Source organism: Cercospora kikuchii (assembly GCF_019650295.1).
Source record: "Cercospora kikuchii DNA, contig_00005, whole genome shotgun sequence".
Taxonomy (NCBI): Eukaryota; Fungi; Ascomycota; class Dothideomycetes; order Mycosphaerellales; family Mycosphaerellaceae; genus Cercospora; species Cercospora kikuchii.
In genome coordinates, this window is record NW_025408586.1 from 1,926,303 (window position 1) to 1,937,324 (window position 11,022).

An 11,022-nucleotide genomic window follows, 5' to 3' on the forward strand; every position below is an offset into this window, starting at 1 on the left:
TGCACTGTGGTGCAATAGACTTCGCACTTGCAGGTGAAAAGGTTTGAGAAATTGCGCAAGGCGTGCATGCACGTTGGAGCTTCGACGAACTGGAATTTACGGTAGCGGTGATCCGCCTGTCGAGCAAGCGTCAAACATTCTCTCGACTCCTACTGGCCAGAAAAGCGGAATTCCCAACTGCTGCGTGTCAGGTCTCATCTCAGCCGCAGAGGGCTTGGCAGGCCAGAGTATTAGGCTATAATGCTTGCGATATGGGCCACGACTTCATTCGGACCCCGAAGTCGCGCCTGAGCAGTTTGTTCAATTTCCAGTAGTTCTGACGAATTGACTTGGCGTTCTCGTCGAGCCGAGCAGAAGGCAAACCAACCACGGTGATCTACGATACTGTGGCAATTGAGTTTGGCGCTATGCTGGGAAGACGAGCTTGGAAGGCGCTCCCCGGGACGGGAAAAGTCCGTGCTCGAGCACGATCAGACGTCAGGCGAATGAACGGACGGAAGGACTGCTCGAATTCAAGCTACCATTGACGTCCTATTGATGCTGTGAATCAATAGTTGCATGCTCCTTGGCTGACTATTGCTTGCTAGCTACACGACGGACTGCTCCTTCTCGACTTGCGGTGCAGTCGGGATGGGAAGGCTCGACATCCCCAGCAACGAGCTACTGCCTGATGCTCGTGCTCGTGTCCTTATCTCGGAAGAGAGACAACTGTCTCAGATTGGCGACGGGCTATGATCTAGAGCCACTGCGCTCGCTTCACCTGCTCTGGGCGGTGCTCTTCATTCCGACGCGCCCTCGACGCTGCACACTGCCACCGACTGGCGCGCCCTGTGGCTGTGGTGCGAGTCTGGCCGGCTGGACATGTGAAGAACTAGTCACAGCCACACAAAGTCTCTCTCAACGCTACGGCGAGAAGACCGCAATCCATGAGCGTGAAGTCGAAGGATCCCATTTGTGCCCTGAAGACGACCCACCACAGCAGCTCAAGCCAGGTCACAATCAATAGCGCCCTGAGAACACGGACGCCTCCTTTGCCAGCTCGGACTGCTCGCGCGTCTTGGAGCTCTCGGTGACGACCACACATCGGAGGGCAACTCTTGGCGACGCAATGAGCTGTTCCGCTGTCCGTGCAACTGCAGTAGTGATCAGGCCAGCACAATAACAGTCATTCGGAGGTCATTCAGACACGACCCGCTCCGGCTTGGCTGGCATTCCATCTGCGAAGTTGGCAAGAGGAGTCGCTCCCCTCAGCGGGAGGTCAATGCCCGCTGCTACGATGGTGATCGACACTGACTGGCAAGCACTGACGACGAACTCTGGATGACATGTCCCGGGCCTTTCGGTCTCTGTAAGCGGCTGCACAGCGTGTCTTCCCAAAGAGGAGTGCGCAGGTGGGCATACATGCAGCACTGGCCTCATGACACCGCCCTCGTGGAGCTCATCGTGTCGCGCGACCATTCCAATAGGCTCGATGAGCTCAGACATCACATTGCTTAAGGTTTTGTATCCTGGCTGCAGAAGGCATGATCGGGCTTCAGGATGGTCATAACACTTCACACCGGCCATCCGAATTACTATGCCTATCTGTCACTTGATCAAAGCACGTTGTGATGACGGGGCTCATAGCGACACACCAATGCAACACTGCAGCGTGCAATGTGGAGAAGTTTCGAATGCTACTCAAAGACGCGCGTTGCATCCCTCGCGTGAAGTTGCAGGTCTCGTCTTCGATTGGCATTGGACTCAGTATCTGCACCTGTATTGGGCTGGCGATCGCTGCCTCCGACGAGGTCATACTTCAGTCCTGTTTGCACTGGATACGACACGACTGCAACGGTGTGCTCACATTGAGACTGACCCACGGTGCTGAGCGGCTTGTCCTGTACAGCATGAGATTAGCGGCATTTGTCGATCCTCAAGGCCTTCGGAACTGCGCTCGATGGTGTAGCACAGATGGCCCCCAATGCTCGACTGATAAGCACATTGTGTGGCAAGAAACGCACAGATTCGTCACAAGCACATGTCAGCAACGCACGCGTACGCTACCTTGGGCAAGATGAGGACGTTTGACTTTCTGTTGACTCTACGTTACGACTCGACTCGATGACTGATCTTTAGATGCAATTACCAGCGTTCGAGCCAGCAGAAAAGTCTCACACCCCGAGCGACGTGTCAGCTAGGTTCTCATGGTCTGCGTCATTTGATGGGGCCGAACAATGGGACTTGGCATACACTGCAGGTCTACTCCATTGCCCGGCCCTTCCATTTCTTATCGAACAGCGGGCGGCAGCATTTCACGACGTGGAAGAACCACCGAGACAGCCTTTCGACCATTCGGCCTGCCCACGCCCTAAAAGAGATCAAAGCGTGCCAGACACGTTTTGCTGCTGCAGGACTTTGGTTGTTCTCTTCCCGAGACTTGATTCCCTCCTGAGCAGCACCTCCAGGGAACAATCTCAAGGCTCTAGCCTCAAAACTTCCCCAGTCACCTCTGTCACCCATCAGTCGTATCCGAAGAAGGAGGAAAGTCATTTGTGTAGTTTGCGCAGTATGCGTGGAAGATCGCACCTCATCGCATGAGAATTATTCGTCAGGTCGTATTCTTTGTGAGTTATGCCATGAAACAATTGCTGACAGTCTATGAAAGACGTGGAGCTCCGAGCATGCACGCATTGGACTCTCTCACTTTTTTCAACATGATCCGCCATTCTACTGCCTTACGCACTGAGTTCCAAGAGCACGAGGCCCAGAATGCATCCATGCAACAGTACTCAGACGGACTCCCATCAATCTGCGCGAACGTCTTATTTCCCGAAGTATACTGGGCGACGCCTTCGGGACTCTGCTGCGTCACTCGTGTCAGAAAACTTCAGTTGGCCTGTGGCCAACGATGGCAACGTCGTTGTCCGCCTTGATCGACCTGGAAAGACTGATCGCAGTACCTATCAAGACTGTGAAACGCACAGAGGCAATGTATTGATGATCACAATATGAACTTGAGAGCTACCTGCATGCACACATAATTGCTGCATTTCACGCCCCGTCCAGGTCCTGCACGTCGCTTGCTCAAGTATACCTCATGCATCAGTACAGAATTCCGTCGTACTCGGTTCCACATTTCTGAGCTTTCAAATTCAGGCACTTCAGCTGGTGGTACCTTATCCGCCCCTGCGCCAACGACTTAGCCGCGCGAGAAGACCTTGGTTCTGGCGGCTGTCAAAACCATCCCTTCCGAATCCTTCAAAGCAGGTCGTGGAACCCTTGACGATCACAAACAGCGGCTCACATATTGCCAATTCCTAGTAGAAGCTTCAATGAGCTGCAGCAGCAGCCAACTTCTTCCCGACCCACCACAAATTCCGGCAACCTGGATCAATGCTTCCACAAAAACCTATGTTTGAACACGCAACTCTTGGTTCACTGGGGTTAGAAATCGATCCACCGGCAGCCGCGGACTACTCTCCGCGGTATCCCATACGAAGAACAGCAGAAGTGGCGTACTATGACAAACGTCAGACCGGATGGAGTTCTCCGAAGGCACAAGCTACATGGGGAAAGAATGTCAGCTAATACTCCTTGACCTCGCATGTCGTAACCAAGGACAAGCTCCGTGCTCGTGCGTGGATGTACTTCTTCACGACGCGCGACATACTTGCATGACATTGATTTCGCAAGGCTGATCTTAGCGCGCAGCCTTGCAAGTCCCGCCGACAAGGTCTTCGCTGCCGGGATGTCAGGATCGCTTGATCAACCATCGAGCTGCGTAGGGGATTGACCGGGATCGTCATTTGTCAAGTCCTGTTGTTGCTCCCCATCAGCTCACGATGTCGACGACTGTGAGGAATAACCTCGTCTTCTGCCACGACATTCCGAGACTTCGAACTGTTGGGCAGTCTTGCCATAGCACATCACAACCGCGTTGCCTCAGAACGATCGACAGACAGCGGATGATCGTCGAGCATCTCTATTCCGGCTCCATATACCGGCTATCCTCGCTCGTATCATCACTACGGCTACCCGAACAGGCCTAGCACAAGGTCCGAAACAATGCAGAAAAGTAAAGTCGCTCCCAAAGCAGTCATTCCAACTTGATCCTTCATTGCCATTACTCAATATAGTATACACGCACTCGGGCCCTGCGTCTCCGCCTCGGAGAGCTATCTAACGCATCCATCCTTTTCGGGGTATCTCATTGTCCCTTGTCTGATGATGGGGGAAGAAGAACAAGTATAATTACAATCAGCGACCGAATTCGGCCGATTCCTAATCCTGACACGAGAATCCTGCTGTCGAGCACATCCTCCCATTTCCCAATCGTGTGTAGGGTCATCCTGCATGACCCTACTTCTGTTCCTCCCGAAGACAAATCCCACGACCATCATTCTCGCAAAAGAAAGAAAAGATGGTCCGCTGGCCGGCGGGACCCCCAAAACAGATGAAAACCCGCAACTCGCTTCAACGCGACAAAACAGACCTTTGGTACTCTCGCACTCGCATCAAGCGTGGGCAATTGAAGCCGTCATCATTCGTACATGATCTCCTCTTCCTCCTCGCCTGGGGCGTCTGCCTCATCGTCTTCTTCCTCCTCGCCAGGAGCATCAGCCTCATCGTCGTCGGCAATATCATGACTAGCCGCCATCTCGCTTGCAGCTTTGTCCTGTTCTTCGGTGATGCGATCCACATCTGCCAACGTCACAATATCACCTAGCTTACTTCGACCCCTCCGCAGACTGCTAGGACCCGCCGCAGGGGTCTCAGGCTTGCTTCTGCTTCTGGCAGACGATGACGTTCGAGTCCGGTCTCTAGGCCTGGAGGGACTATCTCCATTGGTCCTGTTGTCCGGTCTGCGCCGTCGAGCTGGAGTGCCGTACGCGTTGCGATAGCTTGTTCGTCGCGCCGATGGACGATTTGCACGTCGTTTGACGGTTTGCGGCTGGCCAGGAATAGGAGGGAAGACTTCGAATCGATAAGGTGGGATGGGTCCTGCGGAAGTGGGTTGCGAGCCGGTCGACTCGGAATTGGGCGTTGCTTCCCCGGATGCGAGCTGTTGAGACTTTGTACGAATGTGCATCGTGGTTGTATGGCCGTTCGGTGTCTTGCGAGGGGAACGGCGAGAGGGCGAGTCCTTGTCCTTGTTCTTCTGCTTGTCCACGATGAAAGAGGCTTGAGGGGTGAGCGTGAGAGGAGGCGGCGTCTTCTTGGGATGTTTGGGCGAGACCTCCAGATCATCGAGTGCAGGTGGAGGGAGTTCTGTTGTCGGAGTCGCAACGGCGACATCGCCATTCGTCTGGCCTCCATCAGTAGCAGCCTCCTCCGATTTCAAGGTCTGTTTCACGCCTTCCTCTGGCTGCGAAGGCAGTTCAGCATTTTCATCTGCCCGGGACGCTACCGTTTGGATAGGCTGATTCGTCTCTTCGCCCATGGCGAACAAGTTCGTAGGTCTGCCCATAATGTACGGCGTCCAGCAGAGATTGTGTGGATTAATCTTGATCGTCGCCTTTTTCTCGTGCTTGTCGACATACTCTTGCATGTAATCGTAATCCAGCCGGAGTGCGTACGTTCCAGTGTGAGGATCTCGTACCAACGCTCGAAGCCCTTCGAGCGTCGAGACGATGTCATCAGGTGTCATTCCAGTCTCCTTGGCAATTTGTACGACTGTAAGCTGCTTGCCAGCATTCGTTTCTTCTTCTTTGTCGCGATACCGAAGCAGCAGCTTGCACAGAACGTTGCGCCAGTAGGACCGGTAGGAGACCAGACCCATGTCAGATAATGGCTTTTCCGGTGACCCAGTTCGACCCTCAACTTGCGTCAACAGGTAAGAAAACTCGATGAGCACTCTGCCAAAGCCGCGTCGCATATGAACGGGCAGAACCAGAATACATGACACGTTGTTGCCTGGGTTCTGCAGCGCAGGATCTTGAGCCGTGCCCTCCAGACTTGCCTGGTTATCAGCAGCAATAACACTCTGTGCATTCTCATCGAAAGACGTCCTAGGTTCAATCGGAGCCGCAGGTGCACCCATGCCGCGTTTCTCTTTCGAAAAGTAGCCCACGAAATGACATCCGTGTTCGTCATTCTCGGTCATGATGTAGAACAGAAAGGGTTCGACGTCGTAGTAGAGCGTTTTCGACCCCAGGAAGAGCTTGGCCAGCAAGCAGAGGTTCTGACAGTACAGCGGGTTACGTCGTCCATCGACCTCGAAGAATGAAAGAGTTGTCTCTTGCTTTGTGTCTGGGTTGATGATGTTGTCGCGGTAAATTTCATCGCCAGGAGGATGCCTCGCTGAGCACTTCAGTTTATGTCTCCATGCGACATAGTCCGAATTCATGTATTTCAAACAGAATTCACAGATGTAGAGATGCTCATTGCGACTGTATTCTTCCGGGTATGGTGCAGCGTGCCACGTGTCAATCTCGTACTGCCCAAAATTGATGCACTTGATTTTGCTTGCGGGCGTAGCCTTTTTGGGTCGTGCAGGTGTTTCACCATTTTGTCGTGCGAGCTTCTGCTTCCACTCTTCGTCAGCCTTTTCCCTCGCAGCCTGGAAAGCGGCTCGATCGGTATCGTCTGGATATGTCTTTTTCGTATCGGCTTCTGCGTCTGTGAGTATGCCGCCATAAGGCTTGCCTTGATGTTCGTCTACGTTGCGATCCTGGAAGGGAAAGAATGGGTTGTTGTACATGGTCGTCTGCACAATGGGTATCGTCGAGACACTTCCGGAACCGTCCTCTGGCTCGGCAGTAACAGTACGTCGGCTGTTGCGGGCTCGTCGTGCTCGGTCACGCTCGCGACGTTTCTGCTTCTTCAACACATCCTTCTCGATCGTCTCGAATTGCGCCACCGTCACGGGGAACGAGATGATGATACTCTTGGGGTCGTCTGAGCGATGGACGATCCTGCATCCAAGATTATCTTTCTTCTGCCGTTGGGGTCGACTTGATCGTGTCTTCGATGTCGCCTTGGCATCGTCGTCGTCGACGCTTTCAGCTTGCTCTACAACGATCTCAGGCACATGGTCCTTGCGCTCACCCTCGGGCGTTGTCGTCTTCGGACGCTTTCGGTTGCTGCTGCGCAGAGCATCATCTACGTCTTCGGAGGGAGTCTTGCGCTTCCTGAGCGATCTCGACCCATCCATCTCGTCGTCGGGAAGTATGAGGGTGTTGAATACTGAGTGCGACCCAGGCTTGATGCCACCGCGAGCTTGTGGCAATAGATCTCTGGCCATCTTTGGCGCAGACGATCGCCGCCGATTTGAGAGCATCTGGGGCACATCTTTGAAATCTTCTTCGAGGCCGTTGGCCACGCAGTCTTGACATCGCCAATGTGCAGCCTCTACAAGATCGTGTCAGTAGATGTGCGACAGTGTGGTTTTTATATCCAGGTCTCGGTACGCACCTTGGTCGGCAGCTAGCGAGCCTGCATCTCTGGCACATTGCCGGTGGGCTGCAGGAACGGAAGTCAGCGCGTGCTCGGACCCTTGAACGTTTGATATCATTTGTTGCTTTGCCGCAATTCTTCCATCCTTTACCTCTCGAAACTCGATTTCAAGCTTCGCTCCTCTCACAACAACTTACAATTGTCACCGCAAACTGCACACGCCAGATATTCCTCAAATTCTTCACCGGGATCGTTCTCCTCGGTCTGCTTGCAAAAACTGCAATATTCGTTAGCGAGGTTCTACAACACATTTTCCGCCCCGAAGCAACTTACATGCAGCGATTAGCGTCGGCGCCTTCAATCTTGGTGTCGTCGTCGTCGTCTTCCTCAGCATCGTCAGCAGCTTGCCAGCTGCCCTCGTCCGCTTGAGAGCTCTCGCTATCGGAATCATTTTCCTGGTTCCCCTCATAGCCTTCCGATTCTTCGTCTTCTGGAGACCGTCTGGACCTTGTTCGACTGGATCGTGTCTTCACAGCACCCACAAATTCGCCTTCGTCGTCGTCATCCTCAATCTCGCCCTCGGCATCAGCTTCGGAGCCCAGATCTTCCTCTTCGATCTCGCCTTCAGCATCGGCCTCGTCATCGTACTCCAACTCCTGGTCCTCGTCAACCTCTTCTTCACCCGGCGCATCAGCGTCCTCGTCCAGCTCCATCTTCTCGGCGGCGAAGTGAGCCTTGTAGTTAACACCACGGCCGCGCACCCTGCTCGGGGTGGGGTGGGCGTGGTTGAGCACTATGGTAGCCACCTTGCCTCTCGGATCGCGATTTATCCCATGTGACCTCTCCGTCTGCCTCTAGCCTTCGTGATTTTGCTTGTGCGCCTCGCTCGCGGCCTCAGTTGCGCAGCGGTCTCTGCTCCGCAGCCAGGTGTAGACCCATCCGCCAAGACTGGTATCTGGACGTGATATCTGAGCTTCAGCACGCGTTTTCTGTTGCGGAGACGTCGTGTAGCTGATATGGATTGTGCTCGAGCTGATTTGAGCGCGTTGTCGCTGTCGTCGTCGCTGCTTTCCACCTGACTAATCCGCGCTTGCCCGCAAAGCGGTGCTGCTCTCTTTTGGCAGGCTCGATGGAGGGTATTCTGCGGCTCGATGAAGAGTTTGAGGCGATGCGACACTGGTAGAGTGGTCGAGATGGCGTTCGATGCTGCTGTTGTCTGGAAATGCGTGTCTCAAGTCCCCACCGTTCTCCCTACGTCTGCGATCAAGCAGCTGTCCCGCGCGAGGCTCCCGCAAAAGTCGTGACAGCCAGCTCCTTCTCCCTCTGCAACTGCAAGTACAGCGGTACGATTGCAAACGAGACGTGTTCTATCAAATGACCGTAACATTGAGTCACTGACAGGCAGTACTCACCTGTTCCATCAGAAGAGACAGACTCAGGGTGGAGAGTGTCGACATTCAGCCTTTCATCACGCAGCCACGACATTTGGCCTCAACCGAGCAACTCCAGCATACAACATCACCACCGACTGCTGCAGCAGCGCAGTTCCGCCATTGACCACACCACGAACGAGCGCCGCCGCCTACACCACCATGGGCGTGCCATTCGAAGCCCTTCTCCCATATGCCATCTGCCTCGGCGTACGATTGCGCTCCTCCCACTCGATCCGACTACGAATGCACTAACAACTTCCGCAGTTCTTCGGTTTGTCGGGCGCGGGTCTGAGCAAGCTGCGACACATGCAAAATGGTGGCAAGAGACAACGGCACTCGGTAGACCAGTGGGATAAGCAAAGTATGTGGGGTAGAAGATATGGCACGAAGGCGGACTACTGACGAGCGCGCGCAGTGATGGACCGAGACAGGCGGCTTACGGGTTTCCTGCGAGGGCAGACGGACAACGTCAAGGCACCAAAGGGCTTTGAGCTGAGCAATCCATGGAGAGTAAGTTGCGGATACATCGCACATAGTATGCCTGTTGACTGACGATGTGCAGCTTGAACCGGGCACTGCATAGATGCAGATGTGCTGTACGTTACCAGAGATACTTTAACCAAAGAACTTTCGAATCAATCACAAGAAAAGCTCCTCCTTGTTTCCATTTGATACAGTACGGAGCCACTCACAAAGCCGCTCACTTGGGCTTCTAGAATCTCCGTTGACGGCACAGTTCTGTGCACGTTTGAACTGGAGGTTTGTCTACAATACAAGAAGCAGCGGACGGGGTTCCTCGAACAGCACGACCTGAAAGATTTCTCACGATAGCATGGGCATGCAAGAAGGAGTCAAAAATGCATGTGTTAGGAATGCAAAACGTTGACTTCGAGGTCGTGCTGGGACTGCCATTACCTAGAGGCCACTTCCTGGGACGTGATGTGCGAGACATCTTACTGGTGCACAAGCTCAAGATGTTGTTGCCGCAAATTTGTGCTTGTGGATTGAGGATGTCGAGTTCGACGTCGCGGCGAGAAAGTGATGCTGTTGCCGGAGTATACATTCTACTGGTTCATACGTGCGCATCGACTTCCAACGCTTGTCATGAGTATGAGCTTCTATACAGCTTCACTCTAGGGGCTATCGCCATCCAAGAGAACAACAGGACACCGCTTATACGTACGACCGACACAGCTTGAATGAAATCTACCTTCGAGCGTGACCTCCCCTCTACCATAACACCCTCGATGATTTCTTTGGTTCTCCTTGAAGATATCGCGCACAATTCTCAGCACCTGGGGAGAGAAGTGAATGACATAGCGTGGTCTACAACGAGGGCGCAGTTCTGAACGCGATCTCACGACGCACAACATGCTCCAAGTACGCCGTTGAAGTGGTCATCGTATTTCGCTACAATGGAACTAACTGCTCGCGATCGCGATTGCCCTTTTCGTTAGCAACGTCCGGCAAACGAACTCTCGATATGTGAAGCGTGTAGCCATGAAAACGCCACGATCCCGATGAAATGACGCCAAATGCCATCATTGCCATGTGATTGATGGCACATGCAGCGTTGAAAGTTTGCTGTATAAGTGCTTCTAGAATGGTAAACACAAGGCCGAAGAGTATAGTTCTTCTTGTCAGACGCTGGTCAAGACGAACACTTTCAGAACTGCCTTCTATCGTGTGCTACATCACGTAGAGAACATTGAAGTGTGTATGCTGGATTTGCCTTTGTTTCAAATGATGATAGGTACGCTGAACGTACATCGCGAACAGCGTGAGAGAGGGTCAATTGCTTGTATTTCTGAACAGAAATACCTTGTACCAAAGTGCTCGGGCCCGACCTACTACAGATGCGCGAAACGAGCATATCGGAGACGCAGTCATGCCAGTTGCTCTCGACTCAGGATCCCAAGATAGCGCGATGAAGCTCAATCTTAGGCCATGGATCTTGCGTGCAACGGCCAGCGTCTGGACAGCAGGACCTGCATTTGGGATGATGGGACAGATATCAGGCTCGATAAAGATCACTGGCTATACGACCCTTCACAGTGAGGATTTGTGGTTCGGCCGGTGATATTCCATCTGCCCTGCACCGCGCAGCACGCTTTTGCAGAACCCGTGAGCGGTAGTGGGCGTTGGGGATCAGGCATCATCATTGCGCACCGTTGCTTTTGCAATTATGATCAAGGTTATGTGACAGCATCTG

At 53.4% G+C, this 11,022-nt stretch overlaps 2 protein-coding genes across 2 annotated transcripts; one reads left to right on the forward strand and one right to left on the reverse strand.

Moving 5' to 3' along the window:
- Positions 1–4,522: 4,522 nt before the first annotated feature.
- Positions 4,523–8,090, reverse strand: CKM354_000853000 (uncharacterized protein; the record flags this gene model as incomplete). Its single annotated transcript, XM_044803910.1, has 4 exons — positions 4,523–7,332; positions 7,396–7,443; positions 7,575–7,654; positions 7,711–8,090. 4 exons carry the CDS (start codon positions 8,088–8,090, stop codon positions 4,523–4,525), a joined length of 3,318 nt encoding a protein of 1,105 aa, XP_044659845.1.
- Positions 8,091–8,969: 879 nt separating this feature from the next.
- Positions 8,970–9,393, forward strand: CKM354_000853100 (uncharacterized protein; the record flags this gene model as incomplete). The annotated part of the gene is made up of 4 exons (XM_044803911.1): positions 8,970–9,017; positions 9,075–9,171; positions 9,226–9,320; positions 9,373–9,393. The coding sequence occupies 4 exons, from the start codon at positions 8,970–8,972 to the stop codon at positions 9,391–9,393; spliced, it is 261 nt and encodes an 86-aa protein (XP_044659846.1).
- Positions 9,394–11,022: the final 1,629 nt, after the last annotated feature.